This window comes from Nymphalis io, chromosome 8, assembly GCF_905147045.1.
Source record: "Nymphalis io chromosome 8, ilAglIoxx1.1, whole genome shotgun sequence".
Taxonomy (NCBI): Eukaryota; Metazoa; Arthropoda; class Insecta; order Lepidoptera; family Nymphalidae; genus Nymphalis; species Nymphalis io.
Window position 1 is genome coordinate 7034584 of NC_065895.1, and position 23901 is coordinate 7058484.

At 30.3% G+C, this 23901-nt stretch overlaps 1 protein-coding gene across 1 annotated transcript; it reads left to right on the top strand.

Moving 5' to 3' along the window:
* The first annotated feature begins 1651 nt into the window (after positions 1–1651).
* LOC126770347 (sodium- and chloride-dependent GABA transporter ine-like) lies at positions 1652–23450 on the top strand. The gene is made up of 9 exons (XM_050489722.1): positions 1652–2209; positions 8890–9083; positions 17530–17664; positions 18718–18931; positions 19796–20292; positions 20391–20503; positions 21199–21478; positions 21744–21976; positions 22176–23450. Exons 1-9 carry the CDS (start codon positions 1806–1808, stop codon positions 22284–22286), a joined length of 2181 nt encoding a protein of 726 aa, XP_050345679.1. The 5' UTR covers positions 1652–1805; the 3' UTR covers positions 22287–23450.
* Positions 23451–23901: the final 451 nt, after the last annotated feature.

The window sequence follows — 23901 nt, forward strand, 5'->3', positions numbered from 1 at the left end:
TTATATTGATCATTATCCAGACAGATTTAACACCGACACAGTACGTTTTTGTACTTTCACTTACTGTATATTTATTTACCGTAATAAAGACTTATTTAAAATATTATATATTTAGATAACTAATATATGATATTAGGAGGTTAAAATCAATTTTAAGTATGTTGATGCGCCTTTTATGCCTAGATTAATAAATGGTCCCTAGATTTTATAAATACATTAGGTATACATACATATAGCTATTTATTTATTCACAAATTTGATGTCTGAATCTTGCCATTATTTTTATTTTTTTAAATATGTTTAAAACTGACCTGAACTGACTCCACCTTCAATATATTTGGTAGATGTAGGTACTATTATTTCAATTTTTGGGAAAGATGTCTTACTATTGTACGTCACAATTTGATATTTATCTTATTTAAAAATCATATGTAAACATGTAATATTTGAGTAATAACAGGCTATAGCAAAAAAAAGCCGAGATGGCCTAGTGGTAAGAACGCGTGAATCTTAACCGATGATCGTGGGTTCAAACCCGGGCAAGCACCACTGAATTTTCATGTGCTTAATTTGTGATTATAATTCATCTCGTGCTTGACGGTGAAGGAAAACATCGTGAGGAAACCTGCATGTGTAATTTCACTGAAATTCTGCCACATGTGTATTCCACCAACCCGCATTGGAGCAGCGTGGTGGAATAAGCTCCAAACCTTCTCCTCAAAAAGGGAGAGGAGGCCTTAGCCCAGAAGTGGGACATTAACAGGCTGTTACTGTGTACTGTAGGCTATAGCAAGCTATATAAAATAAATCTTATATTAAGCAATAGTTAACGCTTTAAGATTTAAGTAGAAACAATATATACACCATAAACTCAATTTTAACGCTATTGTGTTAATTGGGACAAAACCTTGGGAAAAAATATAAGTAGTTCTCAACTCCGCAACATCCATTCAAATAGATTATATATTAAATGAAATGGCCACTGTGCAAGCCTGTTTTGCTAGGTGCCACCCAATCCTCATATAATCTACCGCAAAACATAAACATTGAGTATTTTTGTGTTAAGATTGTAAGAATAAGTGATCCAGTTTAACTACAGTTACAAGGGACTTCTTAGTTTGGTGGCGTATTTTCGATGTAAGGGATGATTAATATTTTTTACGGCGCAAATGTCCATGGGCACTCTTGACCACTTACGATTAAGTGGCCCAGTGGCCCGTCCACCAACCAAAAAAAAGTAATCAAATATAAAAATTCTTTTGTAAAACAAGCTTTTATTAAATTCACGAACATAAGTAGGTATTAAAACAAAAAACTTGCAAAATTTTAGCTAATCGATTCGGTGAAACTGCTATAAATATAAGTTGCAAGATTTCAGCCACACCTACTTGAATATAAAGTTAACAAAAAACAGCGTATAAAGCATTTACTGTCGATGATATTAGCCATATCTTTATTCATTTCAGAGTCTTTCTTAAATTCATTATCCATGTACATACACTATTCAATATCTATTACTTATTCAAACAGTCGTAAGCGCATCGTACGTATCGCAGTCACCTGAGCTAAGCGCATGCGCGGCCTCCTAACTTCCCCCTCCTCTCCTTTCATATACTCTCCCCACTCTGCAATAACAGAATCACACTTTGTTTACCAATTGCCGCGATTGACGAGCCAGTCGGTCGGCCTACTCAGCCGACCTCGCTCGATTCATTCGGCTTATTCGGTATATCATTCACTAGTTGCGCGTTGCCAGCGGCAAACGCGACATCAATCACTACGTTATGACCCTGTGACGTAATAGAATGAGTAAAGCCGATACATCGGCGGAAGCCGCCTTACCAAGCGTGGCGATCCACGTGGATCGTTATGAAGATCCAAACCAGGAACGTTCGAAGTTGCTTGATCCTAATTCACCAGTGCCGATTGTAACGCCCTCTGGACAAATTCGCAAAGTGAAGAGTTTTACCGATACACACAAAATTCGAGATGTTCACGCCGCTTCAGGTGCAGCTTCTGCACGAAGTCTACGCCCCTATGACCAAGTCACCGTGTACCCAGACGGTTCGGATAGTGGCACTAACCAGTATGCTCCTTCTGTGCGTTCTTTAGCTTCAATAGGAATGGGTTGTACGGACGGTCGAAAAATGGTTATCAGAAGAGTTCCAACATCGCCTACGGAACTTTTTCATCTAGTGCGTCCTCCTACGTAAGTATCTTCGCGGATGTTACATCCTCTTATAACCCATTATTCAATTGCTTCAAATGACAACTATTTTTGCTTCGTCAGTAATTCGTCAAACAATTCTGACAGTAGCTGAATTACTAGGAACTAATTTAAGCGTAGATTAAAAGAAAAAATATAAATTTAATTAATTATTATATACAAAATGTATATTACGTAAATGTTTTTACATTCTGATGTTTAAATTAACCTATAAAACAAACTCGCATATCGTTCAAGTGTCTCGAGACGCGGCACTGATAAAAATAATAATGACATCTTGCTTTAATAAAGTTATACCAACTCTTACTCCAGATGTATTTCAAAATTAAATACATTTCATATTGTCAATGAACAAAGCGACAATTAAATTTGCATTAAATCTTTTTTTCTATGTAGCTTCTGTTTTGTATTTGCTCTACTAATATAATATAAATTACTACTACCAATTAAAACGTTTAAATAATTTCAATACATAAATAGAAACATAAAACATAATCGACGCGTCAGATACATAATATTTTAAACATAAGATGAAACTAAAATATTGAAAAGTCAAAATTACAGAACAATATTTTTATGGCTATCAAAATATGCAAAATTTTGTTGTATTTTTACATTTGAATGAAAGATAAGGCAAAGATTTTACTAAACGATAGTTCATTGACAGAGTTATCGTAGATGCGCTAAAGATTAACTGGGCTCAAGTTAGCAAAAAAGTTACAATAAGTAAATCTAAAAAAAAGTCTTATAAACGTATAGTGGGTATGGCTAACTGCTAAGATTTATTATTTATTGAAAACTAATTTGTTAGTACGATGTTTTATTATAATATGCATAAAAACAATGAAGGATATGATGTATGTATCTGTATAGATATATAGATAGATATATATATATATATATATATATATATATATATATATCCTTTCAAATACAAGACACAATTGAAATATTGGTCTGGTAATTTCGTATGCCGTCATTAAAAACTTCTTATTTCCTCTCCCCATATTCCCCCTATCATACAATCAATCATTGATTGATTGAGTAGTAGATCAAAGTCGTAGTAAGTTTTTATAATTATATCATTTGTGTTTAAAATATCGAAATTAAGAATAATACATTTACGTAGTACATACTACACAATATATACGCATAGATACCCAATATATTTGGAATCGTTCGTTGAAAATTGGTCAAAACTAAGACATTCAAACATCAAACAATAATTTCCAAACAGGATTCTAATGAAATTAATGATACATTTTTTGATTCACTCTAAAGTTAACGTTTTTAGTATTCTAATGATGTCTAATATTTGAAAATTTTACTTTAAACTTCTGTCCATTTAGGTACGTAAGGTATTGAAACTTGAACAAAAATCCAAGTAAGAATATATGTAATTAAACGGCAGCATAACTACGGCTGTTATACGGCGACATAAGTACCGGATTAAAAAACTAAAACTAATTGTATTTTACCTTTGTTATTATTTTCCCAGATTCCCTGTTAACAACCTAAAAGCAGTTAATTTCGTTTTTGCATACGGAATATATGTACATACATATTTATTTTAGTTGTTTTTATACAAAGTAACGAATATTAAAGGCTATCAATTTTCAGGTATTATAATGATGTGATATGATGTCACATAGAGGGTGACATTCAACTTTATTTACATTTCTGAATTAAAATCACTTATAAGCAAAAAAATACCAAACAATAATAACTATTTATTATGTATTAAATAATAACTTTTTCGATAACAAACAAATAATTCGTAACGGATGGGTGCAGGTAATTGGAACATACATCAAACATGTGAAAATATTACTTGAAATAACTGTTTAGATAAAAAATAATTTTTCTCCTTAACTTTAACTTTCAGATTTTTTGTAATTAAAAAGATACAAAGTGACTCCCAAAAGTTTTCAAAGAAATAATTTGAACAAATTAATTAAATAAATCCAATTGAGTTAAACTATCTTATATAATAATGATTATTTATTAATCGGTTTAAAAACTTAACAAATTCTCTATATTCACATGAGCTAATCATTAATGTTATATTGATTTAAATATAATATATTTATATTATTTTTACATTACATCCTTATTGCTGATTAATCCCTTTTCTTCGTTTTCGGTATTATTAAAAAGGCAACACACTGTTATAACAAAACATTAAGTTTTTATATAAAATAAGACAATTGTTGTTCCAAAACATATTCATTCATTTTTAAAAATAATTCAAAACCAAAATGCATACTCTTAATATAACCTAAAAGTATAAGTAATTAAGATTACAATTACATACTTTAAAAGGTTGACTTTTGTTAATGTTTACAATAGACTTGTCTTAAAAACCGTAATTTTAATGACTGAAAGAAATTTACTTGCGTGATAACTCTTATTAGATAAGTAATATCTTTATGATAATTTATGTTAGATTGCAGAAATATTTTTTATTGCATCAAACTTTTCAGTGCAAAGATCGTAAAATGACATGGATTTTGTCAAGTTTATCCGAAAATCTTGGTGGCTTATTCAGGCAACTTGACCTTCATATTGGTATTGATAACATTGCACAACCATTATCTTCTCTTGTGTATCTCGCTTAAAACATGGATACGATTGATCGTGCGCTCGCTCTTATCACAGACTTTTTGATAATGATTTTAAAATACGTTTACATACTTACATGTTGACAGCTAAGGATTACCTTCCTTTTTTAAATTGTCTTCAATGGTTTATTTACATGTTATGAGATAGTATACATGTTTTAAATTATATGACAACATAGTAGTAATATGGCATAGTTTTATAATATATTATGATATATAATCAGTCTCCCACGGTTTCACAACGTTAAATTATTATTATACAATATATGTTCCTCTTTTGTATGAAAGAGTAAATAAATGTTTACCAAAACTGCTAAACAGCTTGCCATATTTATTGACATTTATGGTTGCAGTCCGCTTTTAAGAGTGGGTCCTCGATAAATATGTCCCTCAATAAATGGACAATCTAACGCAAAAATAATCATTATTCAAATTAGACTGGAACGTCGTTCCGCGCTATCAACCCTATAAACTATAATTGAAAATAATCGAATAGATATATATTATTATTATATACATATATTCCTTTTATATAGAGTCGTAAACATTACGAATATTACCCTAAAAAGACTTTGGATTTAACGTATAACATTCATAATAATTTATTATTATATTATTTATTACTAATACTCGGTTTTCTTACCTTAAAAAAAGGCAGAAGAGGAATCAATAAATATTTATTGCGTTCGAGTGTTGACTGTAGTACAAAAAAAAACATATTTTTTAATTAATACTATTGTAATGTATTCGTTTGTTTGTTGATAAGAATAATAATAGTGTCCTAACTCAGAAGTTTAATGCGTACGTTACCAAGAAAAAATTACGTTATCCAAGGAGCGAGGAGCGAGTTAGTAAGGTAATATACAATTGTATTAATTAAACAGCTAACGATAAAACTGTATTAAACATAAACTCCATAATTTCTAATTTATGAAACAATTAAAATTATGAAATTGCTTTCAATAATATCATGTATCCTGGAAGATAAAGTTGTTTTTGCATACCTAGAATATATCACACGTCCAGTTGCCCCTTCCGACTTCGTATGGGTAAAATATCTATAAGTTACCTCTTTCATTTATACAAGGTCCTCAAATTTAAAATTTCCAAAAATCCTTCCTTTGTTCGTCCTGTTTTAAGCTGTAATTAGCCTAATATACATATATATATATATATATATATAGCTCAACCAAGACTTTTTTACCTGGACCTTTCCCTGATCCTGTTCGTCTACTTATTTTATGCTTGATAAACTTAATAACTAAGATCTCATGTCATTTGACATTACATTCGCCCTAAGTTTACTATCATCATATTAAGTTACCAGAATAAAATATAAATAAATAATTACAATAATATTCTCCTCAAATAATTACGCCACTGCGACTTTTATCAACGATTGGTTTATAAATGAGATTATAGTCACACGTGTGTACAAACACTCCTATGCACCCCCTATTCCCTCATACTTATAGTGATGATATGATACTGAAATAACCTGATAAAAGTAAATAACTATATGGATGTATAATCTAGGAATTTTAATACCAAAAACGCGTTCACTCTTCATAAAATCCCGCTACTCGATTTTTCGATTGGATTATGTTAACTGTTATTCTTGGACTATATTATTTAAGACAACGGTCAGTTTTGGTTTATACTTTATCCCTAAGACTATTTATGTTTCCTTTATTGTTCAATTCTTTCGACTCCAAAACTTCAAAAAAAACTTAAAAGAGTTACTGGTAATTATATATTATACTTTAATTTTTTTAAATCATTTCCTGGATAAAGAATATATAAAAGATATTTTAATTTCGTTATTCACTACGAGTAGACTACAAATACTTAAGAGTTGTCTATGTTCGCTTATAATATGTACTGTATTTACGCGGAGTTACATTCAAATAAATCCAATAATTACATTATTATGCAAAAACTCACATTACGAGATATTAAGATTTTTTATTTTAATGACCACAAACATTTCTGAAATATACACATTCTTTAGATTTCGTCTACATTGGATATATAGATATATATTTGCAATTATTTTTCTTTTACATTTTAAGACGTTTTTATACACGTTTGCGGTATATTTGAAGCGCTCTAATCCTCAATTCTCCACGACCTTACTTTAATCAACGCAGAATGTTCGTCATTAATCCAACCAAGTTGTTTACTTATGACGTACTTAAACAGGCTTATTATGACATTTAGGTTAGATTTGAAAATTAACTACAATATACGACGCCGAATAGTTGCTTACCATAATATATCGTAGCATTGGTACATATTATTGTTTTAATTATAAAATTAAGCTAATTCTAGCGGAGGATAATATGCTACAACATAATAATCACCATATTCCCTCGTATTAGCAGAGTCCATTTCCAGTCGCTGGAACACGTGAATCTTAAACAAAGGTTGCGGTTTTCGAATACAGGAGGCACCGGGAGGTGTTTAATTTTTTGCGTTCAAATAACAGATTAATCTCGTACTCGGCGGTGAATGACAAACATAGTAACGAAAACTAAATGTATCGGATAAAACACTGACATGTGTTCCGTTCTGTTCTCTGTCTGTATCTGTTAACAAGTAGCAAGCAGCGTTGTTGAATAGGGTCCACAGGGATAGGTTTAGTCATAAAGGGAACAATATGCATTTCCCCAAAAATAGGCCAAATACAGGCTCTTACTTTATTTATATTATTACCAACTTATTGGTGGAATAAGCCATATCTATATGGCTCCCTATAGCAAAATTAAAATATTATTTATTTCTATTGGTTTATTATTTTAAACGAGCTTTTTGGACTAAAGGACTCTCTGTTATAAATTCTTTCATGTTCAACTTTAGTTCATATTACTTAAGTTAAAACTATTGTCGTGAAATAATCGTGAAACGTATCGATATGAGATACATATACACATAAACAAAATATTTTTTGAATAAATGATTGTTTGATAGTAATCAAACGATGTTGTTATTATCTCAAAATCTGTTTTACGTAGTTCGAGACTGTTCGTACATTATGAATATATATTTTTGTTCAAGGAAATTTAATTAAAATCAAAAACTGAACTATTATACTACTACTACTAATACTATTCATTACTTGATATTTTAGTAATCACCACATGTAACTAAAAGTTAACATATAAATATTAACGTTTACGTGATTATCCTACAAAGCATTATCAAAAACTATACATATTCCCAACATTCAATGAGTTACTAAGGCTCGTTCCTAGAATAGGTATAGGTAATATGTAATTTTAATAGAAAATTATAAAACTATTTTCTCCATACGTTTTTTTAATAAGATTGTAAAAAAATATACAGTTCTTTTAATCAGTTAGAAAGACTATCTTTACAATTGTATCTTGTTTATTTTTACATAAACAGACATATTGATAAGGAGGAAATAAGAAATCTCTGTTTAAAAATAACTTACATAGATAAACAAAACTACAAAGAAATCTGTCACATAAAATTAACAATGTCTACAGGTTAATATTTTAGTCATTTATACACACCAGATTATTCACAAATATTTAAATGTGATTTTAAATGACAAGCGAATATGATGAAATTTTTATTATACCATAAGATTTAGTAAAATATATGTTACTAATTAATAATAAAAAAAAATAACAGCCTGTAAATATCTAGCTGGTGGGATAAAGCCCGCGCTTTTTTGAGGAGAGAGTTTGGACTTTATTCCACCACGCCGCTCCTATGCAATACGTATTGGTGGCAACTCTTAACCGATAAATACAGGTTTCCTCACGATACCTTCCTACACCGTCAAGCATGATAAGCATATATGAAAATGATATGATATGGCCGGGGTTTGAACCCATAATCGTCGGTTAAGATGGACGGATACTAACCACTGGGCTGTCTCGGTTCTAATTAATATTTACTTACAAAAAAATAATTAGATGCTGTATAATTCTTTGCTCTTATAAAATCAAAGACACCAGGTGTTTGATTTTAATATACTTAATCTAATCTGTTTTTCCGTTATTTTGACAGACCACCAGATGAAGACAGCGCTTCACATGAAAGCGATTGTGGTGAAGAGGAAGAAGACGCTGAAACCGTTCACTTAAAACCAAGAAGACCGTTTTGGGCCAACAAAATACAGTTCGTATTGGCTTGTGTTGGTTACTCGGTTGGTCTTGGCAATGTCTGGCGCTTTCCTTATCTTTGCTACAAAAGTGGAGGAGGTGAGAAAATTATTTGATAAACATTTAATAGCATTTAGCTAAAAAAATTTGCATATATTGTCCTATAAAGTGGAACAAAAGACCTTTCAAAGAAGTATATCCTTCAAATAGTACCTATGATACGATTTTTCAGTTTTTTTTTCGTTAATTTACAAATTTTATAAAACAAATTGAGCTCTAATGTTTTATAAACCTCGAAATAGTAACGAGCGTAAATCAAGTGCTAATTCAATCCAAGGAGGGCCAATTTTTTTATGTCCATTTATTTACGTAGGTCATAATGTTTGTGCACAGAATACTGGCGTAGTAGGACTTTTAGGAAACATAATCACTGACGTAAAAAAATATATTAATAATCTATGCTAATAACATGTTTGTCGATGACTATTGCTGATGAGACACACCCACCTATTTTTCCTATAGCTTCGTGACCACTTTATTTTGCATGATTTGCCCTTTTTTATTTATAGAGCCTATGTAAACACGCGTACACAAACGATCTCGTGAAAAATTATTTAACACGACACGCCTAATGTCCCCGTAACGCGAAGTAAATTATCTCAAACAGGTGACAAAGAGATCGTGATCCATTTAGCATTGGTACATTATACGGCTCCAAAACAAACTCCGGGTGTATTATGCTATTTTTATAATAAATATTTACATTGTGCTTCTCTAATTTACGTTAATTTAACTATCGCTTTGTCAACAAACATGTATTACGTATATATATATATATATATATACACATACACATAATAATGTCCTCCAGACCGATTTCGGCCACGACGGCCAATCTCAAGAGAGATAAGCCAACTAGGAGATATTATAGTGCACAAGTGTGTACGCAAACACAGGTGCACTCTCTATTCCCTCACTCTCATAATCCGATGGGACAGTAATCCGACACGACCGACATATGCAGTTATGTTCAATTATATGATTTAGCAAAAAAACACGTGTTACTTTTGCAGGTTTGGTTATTTTATTTTCTGAACCGATGGTAGATTCGTGGTATATTTTTTGACGATCAATAAGTTAGGATAATGCTTCTCTATGGAATAAATAAATTTAATTTTGAATTTCAACTCATTGGTTCAACACATCAACTTCCACTGAACTTCAAAACATTGAATTGTTGCTATATTCCGGTTCAAAGGGCGAGTGAGTCAGTTTAATTACAGGCACAAATCACAATTAACATTAAATCTTAAATCCCATGGTCGGCGGCGCATTGACGGTGTAACGAATGGTTTAAAATTATTTATAACAATGCCATTGTCTACGGGCGGAGGTGACCATTTATAATCAGGTGGTCCATTTAAAATATACACATATATATACATAGTAATTATTTTATTGTAAATTCCGTATATTCCTTATTTATTACTTTCTTTCATTTAAAAAAAATCTGCTAAAGTAGCATAAATTTCATATTAATGAAAAGATTATTTATCAGATTACTGGATAAAAAGATTTAGTTAAACCCGATTAAAGTCCATTCGATTTAAAAAAAAAGAATTTATTCAACACTTTATTCGGAAAATTTATATTAATTGATATGTGTGTATTATTATATTAATATGTATATACTATATATAATAACATAATAGGAGATTTAGAGCAGCGTGGTGGAATAAGCTCCCTCTAACTAAGCTAACTGTCTCTTTAAGAGGAAAGGACCCTTGCCCAATAGAAGGGCGTTTACAGGCTGTTACATTTTTAAATATATTGTCTTATAAGTCATAATATCACAAACGTGAAGTATTAGTTATGTTTGTTTTTTCCACTTTTACGCAAAAACTACTGACTTCATTGATGTGGATGTAACATATTATTTTATTTTCAAAACGGACATAGGCTATAAAATAGGTTATGTAATGTAGCATGGCGTTATTATAATATGCAAACGCAGTTGAAGAAAACATTGTTGGTACAGGTACTTTAGTATGAACCCTATGTCAAAACTAAAACAGGTTCCCAAAAGCTTTATATGACAGATTTGTAGGTCTCCAATTGTCTTGTCTTTTATGCGTTGCCTACAGTTACACAACAAAATGGTTACATTTTTATGTTTATAAAAGACCGATAAAAATAACGAGAACTAATCTAGTTTAATGACAAATTATTAAACCGTATCAAAATAAATATCATATTATTTTTAAGCAATTAAGTTATAGCCAATATTTATTTTTAATAAATATTTGACTTTGCACGTAGCAATTGGAACCTGTAGTTCTAAAAAATATGACTAGATAAAGATAAAATACGCGGAGCGTGTGGTTTTTATACGATGCATAAACATAGTACGGGCAAATGGATCTATTGACGAACTTATATATCGCATTGGTAAAAAATAGTATGGCATAAAATCCTCATTTCACCCGTACGGGACTCGTATCATTTTGATATTTTGTCCCAACAAATTTACTTATTAATTTTCTTGCATAATATTTAAATACATATATCTAAAATGACTAATTTGAACTGACTTAAAATTGAATAAAAATATAATTGTATTGAGTATTTTGATTATTGTAAGAAAAATAACATCCTCATATTAATATGGTAACAAGCACAATAAGATATCTTCTCAAAGAGACCGCTATAATCATATGGACGGAATTAATGACTACGTTAAAAACTATTTTAAAAAATCAAATACTGTTTTATCTTGTGGCAAATAAGTATTACTCATTTATCAATACTTAGCCGCCTATTTTTAAGTAATTATTTACTTACCATGTATGGAATGTATATTCTATACACAAATAAATACAACATTCTGGTTGTATTGGATTCTTTTTCTATGAAAATATCATTTCATGAGTTACAAGTTACCAAATACTCTTCGACGTTAGCCTAATGGTAGAGGGGAGAAGTCTGAAACTAAATGATATTTACGACCACTGGCAACTGTCTACAGACCTATTATAAATTATACATAAAATATCGAAATGATCACAACATTTTAACTGTATGGTTTGTGAGAGGAAAAATCAGATCTTACTTGTACTACGAACCGTAAGTGTATTGTAATTAGAATGGTTTTTATTTTAATAACGTAGTAATTCACTTATTATTATTATTTTATATAAGGCTCTAATCTGTTCAAATTTTGTTGACATAATCATAAACTCAAAGCATAACACGACTTGTGTGAATTACAGCTGATGTCTTCTGTAAATTGACACGTCACGCCACACACGTATGAACGTCCTCTTGAGATATCAAATGATATATCACTGTGATTTATTCAGATGTCATTATTATTAGAGTTCCGTATTCAAACTCGAAATTGAAATTATAATTTCGAAATTCCCTTCCGTCTTTCTGAAGGTACGTACTATCGTAATCTCATGTTTGCCTCAATTTTGAATCTGACTCTTGTATGTACTTACGACTTGTATTTAATTTTTGTCACATAAAAATCAATTAAACATAAAATTATTTGTTTTTGAAGTCATATATATTATAACAAATTGATTTAATAAAAATAAGGTTAAATATATTTAATAAAAATTAATTACAAATTATTTTCAAAACACGACAAATGCTATAAAAATGGGACCTGTAACAAATATATACAATAGTATACAATAGTATATATTTGTTATATACATGGGGTCTAGGATGTCATACTCGTTATACCTTATATCTGTAATTGCATTTGAATTAAGAAGAACTTGCACAAAGCCGGAAGTAACATCATGTCTAAGACAAGATAGACAAGACAATGTTATATAAAAACACTATACTATATTATATAACACTATTCTACCACCAATGTACTAATTTTCACTATAGAACAGGCGACATTCGTGATTAATTAGTAAACTCATACAATTTTCAACAGACTTATTAAAATAAATTGAAGCATTTAGTATAATCTCGCTATTATTATTGTACTTACTTACTTACTTGTCTCGCTATTGTTTTTGTCGTCAGGTAAGTACAAAAACGAGTGTGGAAATTATTTTGAAGACAATTTTTAAGAAGTGTTTTTTTTTTGCTTAAAGATTATCAAATCATTTGTGGACCTATTGAACTCTACCATCTATGTATCTTTACTATTAATGAAGGCAAATATATATTTACATAAATAAATAACGAACAAATATGTAGCAAATATCCTGGCTAATAATAATAATTTAATTGATTAATTCTCATTATACGAAACGAAACGTAAATTCGTTTCCGATATTTTTTAATTTAGACTGCCTGCTATGTACCTTTTTACTCTCTTTATCAAATATAAATGATGGAGTACTATTAACTCTGTTTCGTCGGCATACTTAACACGTAGGTATTATTATTTTCTAAATACGCAATATGTGGCTGTGCTGTATAATCTTTGTGCTGACTTAAATCAGCACTAAGATTATTGTTTTTAAAGAATGTTAGCAACGCCTGTTTTTAATTAATTACTAATATTCCTATTCACCCCTCCCATTAACAGTAAACATATAGCTTGTGTTAGGAGTGGGATCAGTAATAGCTTAAGGGATCAAGATCGAACCTGCGAATTTTTTATCGCTGAGCGGCCCGGATACCATTGCGCTATTGACTAAGTGGATTGAGTTTACCCATTTACTTAGATTTTAAATGAGCACCTTTCATATTTTCACCGTAATTTATCTGGCGTTTATCTCTATTTTTATATGAGTCATCTATTTTATTAGTTATTTCTTACAGTTGATAAATTTTATCTCTATTTGAATAGAATTATACGTCATTAAATATTCACATATACTTTCATTTATGTCATCCTTTTCCGACTAATTTATCTTCAACCGTTTCATGATATCTCAATGTAAATCTTTCTCTTTTGGCTTTCTATTGAGGTCAATACGTAGTTTTAATAATATCGAGGTATTACTAAAACTAATACTAATAATAGTATCGATATGTTATATTGTAGCAGTCGCTCTGAATTGACTTCTTAATTTCCGCAAATTATCATTGTTAAGCTAAGCTAATATGAACGAAATGGTAAATTAATTTTTAAATTCACATTTCTCAGCTCGATTTTTTGTCAAAATACTTTCATTCTTTTTATTTTGTTACACGATAAATAAATTTTTCTCATGCTTTTTTTTATTCGGGGATAAATTATTTATTTCTTTTTATTTCAACACATTTTAATTTAAACAAACACATTTTAATCAAGTAGAAGTGCTAGAATTTTATCAAAATTTAACATTATGTACCACGTAAATCATAAAATATTTCTTTTATCTCTATTTCAACAAAATTTATTAAAAGTAGTAGTAACACTTTATTAAATTAAAATTCTGACCCATTTTTCCCCGGCATCTCAATGTAACGTAAAAAGGTAACTTCCTTCATATAGTATAATATCTTTTCTAACTTTTTTGAAAAACTTAATTTCTAATTTTTATAATAAATTTCCAATTTAACAGACATACATTTATAACAAACCTAAATATTAATGGAGGTTAATTTGCTTATATTTAGGATAGTGCGAGTGCATGTAAGTAAAAGTGACCCTTAGTATTAAGCGACCTATTTAGATGTTTACCTTTATAATATACATTTTAAAAAACCAAACGTAAAGTCCTTTATATTAAAATAATTGAATTTTTCACACTCGGTAGAGTTCAGTTGTGATTATTATTAATTTTTAATAAAAAATGTGGAAATAGGTACACATATTTGTTTTCCATACATCGTCGTAAAACATGCCCAGAGAGATATGATAAGCAATTGTAAAATTATTATTGATTCGTCAAAAGCCCTAAATATAGATGACAAATCGATTATACATTTGATAAAAAAAACCTAACAATGACATATGTAAGTAAGGAGTAACTCCCACAATTTATTTATCAGCAACGTCAATAGATAAGATTATCAATAATACGAAACAAAGACGTCTGCATAAGGAGTTAGTTTATTAAAAATATATAAACGGCTAAATTTAAAGCTTTACCTCAAAATGTTTTTAAACGAAAAGAAATACGCGGTGTAGTTCTTTCCATTTTATAAAAACAAAAAATATTCCTATGACTTAAATGTAAAAAACACACTTGTGTTTTTTTTTCTATACAGATTTAAGAAATCTATAAATATTACATAAAAATATTTCGTATAGGTCTGTATCTCTAATAAGTTTTTTTTATTGTATATAATTTTCTACTCGGCTACATTGGCGTCATAAGCTTTATCTTTAAAAATATACATCATATAAATTTAATAATATATAGCTTACATCATGACCCGAAACTGTAAGCTATTACAAATAGGATTAGAGTTTGGCGTGAATCCGGAAAACTTAAACAAACAAAACTTACTACCTCCTTATAATATTAAAACGATATCATTTTAGTTAACTAATTTACTATTAAAATATAAAAATATAATTTCATGTATTTTTTAACACTACAAAAGTCAAATAAATAGTGTTCCAAATCTTCGACCATTGGGCATAATGTTTTATAGGCGTCAAACAATTGAAATGAGCAATTTTCGTATTTTATTATGAGACAAAGAAGTAAAACATATAATATATCGTATTTGATATTAAGTTGAGTTTCAAAGACAGACTTACCTACCACCGATAATAAGTGTTTTATCAATATCAACAATACCATTACATATCAGTATGATTTGACGTACGAAATATATAAATTATTGTTTGTTAAAAAATATAACGAATAATGTTGCCTTTAAAATAATTGATTCAACTAACTAAACTTCGTTTTAAGTATTTCTTTATAAAAAATTAAATTCCAAATTGTTTCATAAAAATGCCGTTACACTTAACGGTACACTTGTTGTAACTTAACTAAGAAACGACATATGACCACGAAATATCTAATTTATCAACTTAGTTAATGCCTGGGTTAATTACCACAATTCCACTAGGTCAACTCATTGATATCAAGGACAATGACGATAGACAATTCTACTAACAGACCAGTATGAACATATACGGCATTAGATAATGATTATGTTCACTCTATCTAATCTATAGTTGTGTATTAAATATGTTTTGAAATTTGGTATGAGGTACTTTAAACGAAAATTGAAAACGACTAATGTTTTTTTTACTACGACGGGCATCTTAGATTTAGGAGCGAGGTCGTAATATGAAAGTCGGAACACTTTCTCGTAATAGCTCATCACTCAAAATCATTTGGGTATACATACAATAGTCATAAACATGTCATACTAATATTAATAAAGCAGTAATTAGCACTTCTATGTTTAATTTTCCTAATTTATGAAAAAACTCCTGACTTGATTAGTAGTTAATTTTAACAATATCGTCACTATTTTTAAAGTTTTATTATACAGCTTCATTTGAGTATTCTTATTCTTATTTAACATCAAACTATAGCACTTATTTATATATGTAGCGTTTCGTATAAGTATTTTTCTTAGTAGCGCCTATTCTAAAAGTAACTGTTTGAAAATAAATGATTGCGTACAATACGTAAATTTTAAAACTTTATTTATTGTACGCAATAATTATATTACGTATAGTCAAAATTAAATTATATATTATTAATAATTTAATATTATTTACGAACAATATATTAAATGAATGTAACCTCGTTGGGTAGTATAGCGATACTCAACCTTTTTTTATAGGGGCCACAAACACCTGTTAGTAATGGTGCCGCGGGCCGCAAATAAAATATTTAGATAATGATTTCTTAGGTTACGGGATTGCTACAAATTGAATTAAGCAATAAACAACTATGAACGGATTTATTGCGTATATTTAAAGTTTTTTGTTAATTTCCTGACGATTCAAACTCTTTACAGTGTCCGTGATCACAAGCAGTTGTTCAATGATTTAGGTCTTAAAAAACCTTTGAAATTTAAAATAGTTGAAAATAAAGTAACACTAGGCGAGCCAACCTCCACAGTAGCATGCGCAAGCGATCCCGTGGCGCTCCTCGTTAAGACGGAAAGGGTACACTGGTTGTTTAGCGGGTATTCCGATCTTCGGGGCGCACTTGGACACCGGCGAACCCCGTACACCCCCTCACTGTTCCCGTGGTAACGCGTAATGCGTTTTTCCAGAGTAAAAAAAAAGGCGGGCCAACCTCAAAAACCCGCGGGCCGCAGATTGAATACCGCTGCTCTAGTAGCTAGATTAAAAGATTTTATATATACCTCATTGAATATGTATTAATTCCTGGATTTAAATACCGGATTGAAGCATTAACAAGTTTTTGAGTTTCCCTGTCAAGAAATTCTTAGTAGCAGCTTTAAAATATATCATGATTGAAAACATTTATTTTACACGACTAGTGTATTCATAGAAATATACAAATTAAATATGTATGTACTCTTTGTGGTTATCCACTAAAAATAATGAAAATTTTCCTTACAAATAAATAATAAGACACAAGTAATCCTTTGTTTAATTTATTATTATCTTAATTTATTCATATGTTTCTTTTTGTTACAGGAGTCTTTTTGATACCTTACTTTATAATACTCATAGTATGTGGTGTACCGATGCTTTTCATGGAACTTGCTATTGGCCAGTACACTGCTCATGGCCCCATCGGCGCACTCTCACAAATATGTCCATTATTCAAAGGTAATTTTTTCTTTCACAATTAAAATATTTATGGCGAACAAGGGCAACTAACGTGTACAATTTGCAGAATATACACGTTAATAAATCTTAAAGTAATCTATGCTTTTTATGAATCCAAGAGTATGGAACCTACACTCGTAATTCCTTTCACTCCTTACTGATTATTTATCCATTGCATTAACTTTAATATCTTAATATCACTTATCACGTATCTTTTATTAATACGTAAAATAAGTACAACAACTAAACATTGTCAAGTGAATTATTTGCTGCATGTTTTATAATGTTCATGTTTTATTTAAAACTTACGATCTCGTCAACTTTATATAATTTATCACAATCTTATATATACAGTTATGTTAATCAATATCGGTTCCGTTTATAAAACACCCATAAAGTATGTAATATTAACCCAAAAAGTATATTCAAATAATAATCACCAAGTCCTGTTAGACTAATCTGCAAGAACATACTCGAATATCAACGCAGTAAACAGTCGTGAAATTTCAGAAAGTGATATGGAACATTAACCATTATCATTATATCATATGAAGAACACATGCATCAAAATAATATATCATCATAAGTAGGTTGTCAACATTGTACGGGTGAGTTTGAAGTGAGTTGAAGTCCATTGTACAATTCCCTCATTTCGACACGAAATATACATTTAAAGATTGTTTAAATGCAAAATACTCATATGGAGCATTCATTCAATGCAAATACGTTGCATTAGTTGTCCTCCAAAGCAACGCTATAAATGTTTCATTTGACTATTGACTAAAAAAGTATTTCTTCATCTGTGTTAACATCTCCCGATTATACGATATTCACATTATATTTGTATGAATATTGAGGAGATATCTAAAATATAAAGCTTTAAGACTTTAAAATAAAGTTTATTTTTTCTTAATTCATTGATATGTAAACATGTGTGAACTTAAATTAAAGTTGTTCCATACTTTAATAAATATATACAACAGCAGAATGCGTGCTATATATAAATGAAATCTTTACTATTTTGTGTTAAATTTCTTATCGTTTTCTTTACAGGTGCTGGCTTAGCAAGCGTGGTGATCTCTTTTCTTATGTCCACGTATTACGCAGTAATTATTGCATGGGCGATTTATTACTTTTTTACATCATTTAAATCTGAAGTTCCCTGGGCTAGTTGTTCGAATCGATGGAATACACCCCAATGTTGGGTTCCAAGTCATAACATAACCAAGCCGAACGGTTCTCAAACACCAACTGAACAATTTTTTGAGTAAGTTTGTAACATTGTTCAAATACAAAATTATTTATTTTATTAGCGATCCTCCGCTACATTTATGCAGCCTTTGTAATAGAACTTTTAACAATTTTGTATTAATAAATACCAGAGTAATTATAAAAGCTAATATTATGAACATTCATATAGTCAAACGAGCATATGTATAGTATATTCCAATGGCAGGAGGAGTAAATTATAGAGTAAAATTTAGGTTGAAGTTGAAGTACGTTTGATGGAGGAAAATAAATCTTAAGCAACATTATTTTACTAAACAGCAATCGATAAGTTAAAATGATATGGTGTACCAAGTTATCATAAATCAATTTTATGTGTTGAAATTTGTATATTGTCCTTTATTTAATTTTAATTGTCTTAAATAATGTCCACATTAGTACAAGTCCTTAACTAACGTACAACGTATGCACTTAGTATATTAGTAGCAGTATTATCATATTTACCATTAACTTAAGTAGGTATACAACTAACTTAAATTACTCGTATGCTGAGGATATTTTTCTATTATTTCAATACAGTGTGTTGATGATATGTGAGTTAACTTTTCCAAGGGTCTTATATAAATAATTTATCAATATCAGAATTTAATTATAAAGGGTAAATATAACTATAATTGCCTTATTGAAGTTGGAAAAATAGAAATTAGGTAATTGAGTGAAATTCTACGTTGTTCAATTGACTGTCTGTTACGAAAAAATAGACAAAGTTGCAAACGTTTCCTGCGACACAGAGGCCCTATCCATAGTTGACCGGGCCCGCCCATACGGTACTGAATCTACATACTGCGAACGAGTAACATACATTTTTATATTAATAATATTAGCTATATTCGTGTAATTTCAGGAAGAAGGTATTGAGCATGAGTGATGGTATTGAATATCCTGGTGGCATGCGATGGGAATTGGCAGCTTGTTTAGTATGTGCTTGGGTCCTTGTTTACTTTGCCCTATGGAAAAGCATAAAATCATCAGCCAAAGTTCGATACATTACAACAACATTACCATTCCTACTAATTATAGTATTCCTTGGGCGGTCATTAACTCTTGAAGGAGCTGATAAAGGATTAAGATACTTCTTTAAGCCAGATTGGAAGCTATTAAAACAATCGAAGCCGTGGGTAAATGCCGCATCACAAATTTTCAACTCAATTGGAATCGCTTTCGGATCGATGATAATGTTTGCCTCATATAACCGTTTTGATAACAACTTTTTACACGACACATTAGCCGTTTCTTTGGTGAATGCGGTTACTAGTCTAATTGTTGGGATATTTACGTTCGCTACAATTGGGAACATTGCTTTCGAACAGAATACACCTGTGAACGTTGTTATTGCTGATAGTAAGTATTGAAAAATAATCCCGATCAAATTAGAAACTTTGGAGTTTATTTGTATAATAAAAACTAGTATTCAATATAACACATTTTCTTCATTTAAGGTCCAGGCTTACTGTTTGTCGTATATCCTCAAGCCATTGCAAAAATGCCAGCGTCACAATTATGGGCAGTATTATTCTTCTTCATGTTTCTCTGCTTAGGCCTAAACAGTCAGGTATGTACATGATCCTTAAATACGATTAATATAGCGACCTAGTGGATATAACACATGAATGTTAAGCAAAGATCACAGGTAACATTCATATAGGTAGGCTATAATGAATGTCCTTATAATTTCCTCTCATATTCGGTGGTGAAAGATTATACGGCGTAGAAACATTGTGCGGAAGAAATATTAACCACTGGGTTTTTCCACCCAAATTGGTGAAAAAGCTCAAAAACCTTTTTCTTGTAAAATACAGACAAGATGGCCCAGTGGTTAGAACGCGTGAATCTTAACTGATGATCGTGGGTTCAAACCCGGACAAGCACCACCGAATTTTCATGTGCTTAATTTGTGTTTATAATTCATCTCGTGATTGATGGTGAAGGAAAACATCGTGAGGAAACCTGCATGTGTCAAATTTCACTGAAATTCTGCAACATGTGTATTCCACCAAACGCATTGGAGCACCGAGTTGGAATAAGCTCCAAACCTTCTCCTCAAAAAAACGGAGAAGAGGCCTCAGCCCAGCAGTGGGATACTCACAGACTGTTACTGTTACTGTTGTAAAATAATCCTTAGCCTAGCAATGAGATGAGATATTTACTTTACTTCTTTTAAATCGAAAATATATATACACATTTAACACTATAAACAGTATATATAGTGTTAAATAAGATAATTAATTATTATATTTAACATTACAGTTTGCGATTGTAGAAGTTGTTGTGACTTCTATTCAAGACGGATTTCCTGACATGATACGAAGGCGGCTTGTATACCATGAACTTTTGGTGTTGTGCGTTTGCGCTGTTTCTCTAGTCTTTGGATTGCCACATATCATACATAGCGGCATTTACATTTTTCAACTAATGGACTTTTATGCAGCTTCACTCAGTATCACATACCTTGCATTCTTTGAAGTAGTTGCCATAGCCTGGTTCTATGGTGTTGATAGACTATCTCGAAACATAAAACAAATGACTGGTAATTAATCTCATATTTTTTCAATTTATTGGCGTTTTTAAAAGATATGCTATTAATATGTGTCAACGTTACTCTATGAATAACAATGTCCAAGAATTTCCGCTTATAATTCATTGTTTATACATTTAATTGAGTTGTTTTCATAATGGATAGCGTAATCGAATATTCCAAATAAATATACTAGGAAATAAAGCAAAAATAAGGATATTGCATGATATATGTGTGATATGATTTAAGGTTTTTTGATTTAGATTTTCTTACTCAGGTCAGCAACCGTCATTGTACTTTCGATTCTGCTGGCTTATAGCCGCGCCAGCTTTACTTTTGGCGTTATGGGTGGCCAGTCTGGTAGACTACACGCCCCCTACTTATCGTCAATACCAGTATCCGACTTGGGCTCAAGTGCTCGGCTGGATTATTGCTTCAGTGTCACTACTGTGCATACCTGTATATGCGATAGCAGTTATCATCAGAGCACCTGGAAATAACTTTAGAGAAGTATGTACCAATTGGTTGTTTCATAATTTATTTTTCTTAAAAACAATCAGACATGATTTGACCACGTATCATTACAGAATTCCCAAACAATTAGAGGTTCTCTCATCAAATTGAAGCAATCGTCACTTTAAAATTAATTTATTATTACACCCATAACATCTGATTAAAATAAATGGCATATTTTTTCCTTTTTTTTTAGAAATTCCGCAATTCAATCCGTCCGACGTCTTTGTGCGATTGCGGTGTTACTGGTTGTGATTTATGCTGCTCAGACTCAGAACCTCCTGACGACAAGGCAACTATCAACTAGTCCTCGACTAAGATTTAGATACTAGAGGCAATAAGTATTGTTGTGACATTTACTATATATTGTGTAGCATGTGCGCCTGAGTATTTAAAAAAGCTATCAAGAATAAATAATACAAAAATATGATAAAATAAAACTGTAATATCACTATCATTTTTATCAAGAAAAGTGCTCGACGGCTTGACCTCAAACTACATAATATGTAGGTATGATTTCGTAATAGTGGCGTAGGTTTCAACACTCAAAGTCGAAGGGTAATTATGTACTTCAGTTGAGTTTAAACAGATCTGTTGATTTCTATGTTATAAATGAGTGGCTAGTTTATATTCAAAATTATCTTTTTATTTAAGCAAGTTTAAATGTATGCATTCAATATAAATATTGAAATGCAAATGTAAATTAAATAAGTAATATTATTATTTTTTACGTAAATTATTAAATGTATTACCTCCTGTTGATTGCTTAATATGACTTGATTGTTTTTTATTAATTAACTTATAATAGTGATGAACATTTTATGAATATTATAAATATTCAAAATTGTTTTCTTATACTGTTACATTCCTTTCATTATTAAATAAATATGTTTTTAATATAAGTTTTCCAGTGTGCTGTTGGCGAAATCGAGCTTGAGCTGGTCTCTGTTCTAATTTATTTCGAAAAATTACCTCTATAACTCTACTTACAAAAAGATCCATTTCTTTAATTATTGATGAAAATGTTGACTATATAAAATGAGACATAAATTTTTGAAAATTTCTGTAACATAACATTTTAGATTATTAGCTGTAAGATTTTATCCTAATTTTTTTCAGCATTCTCATATATTATAATGATATTATATTATAAGCAACATTTTTTATATAAAATAAAATGTTGCTGTTGTCAAAATCATTCCAACCAATAGTTTTCATTATTATAGGTTAGATAAATTATTTATTTTAAAAAAAATATATATTTTAATAAAAGATTAGATACAACTTAATTTTAATTAATAGTTAATCCATTGGTACCAAAAAAAATTCAAAATTGCAGTACTCTTTAGATAAATGTCCACCTAAAGCGATGTTAAGAGATTATTCACTCAAATGTACATAAATAATGTTTAAACTATAAATAAGGTTACAAATCCGATTAAAAAATGAATAAATAAAGAATAGATCTAAATAGTTGATTTTATTTAAAATTTCCTTGTTACACATAAAATTTTTATTAATATATTAAATTTTTTTATTATTTATACACTTTCCCCTGATACCCCATACCTCTCTCTCTCCTACATTCAATAACTCTTTTAAACACATTTAATGTGACAGCAAAATTAGACAAATCTACTCAATTGCAGGCCGCTTTTCATATATACAATCCCATATGCAAAGCATCCAAGGCATGGCCATCAGCATTTTCTGCACCCAAATAAGAATTAGCATAATTTCTAAATGATGCAATTCATGAAAAGATGACCACTTAGATGGTCGATTTCTATATACCTCTGCACAATTTAAACAAATATTCTACTGCAAAACAGCAGTACTTGGTATTGTTGTTCCGGTTTGAAGGGTGAACCAGTGTAATTACAGGCACAAGAGACATAACTAACTCTATGAGCGGTGGTGAT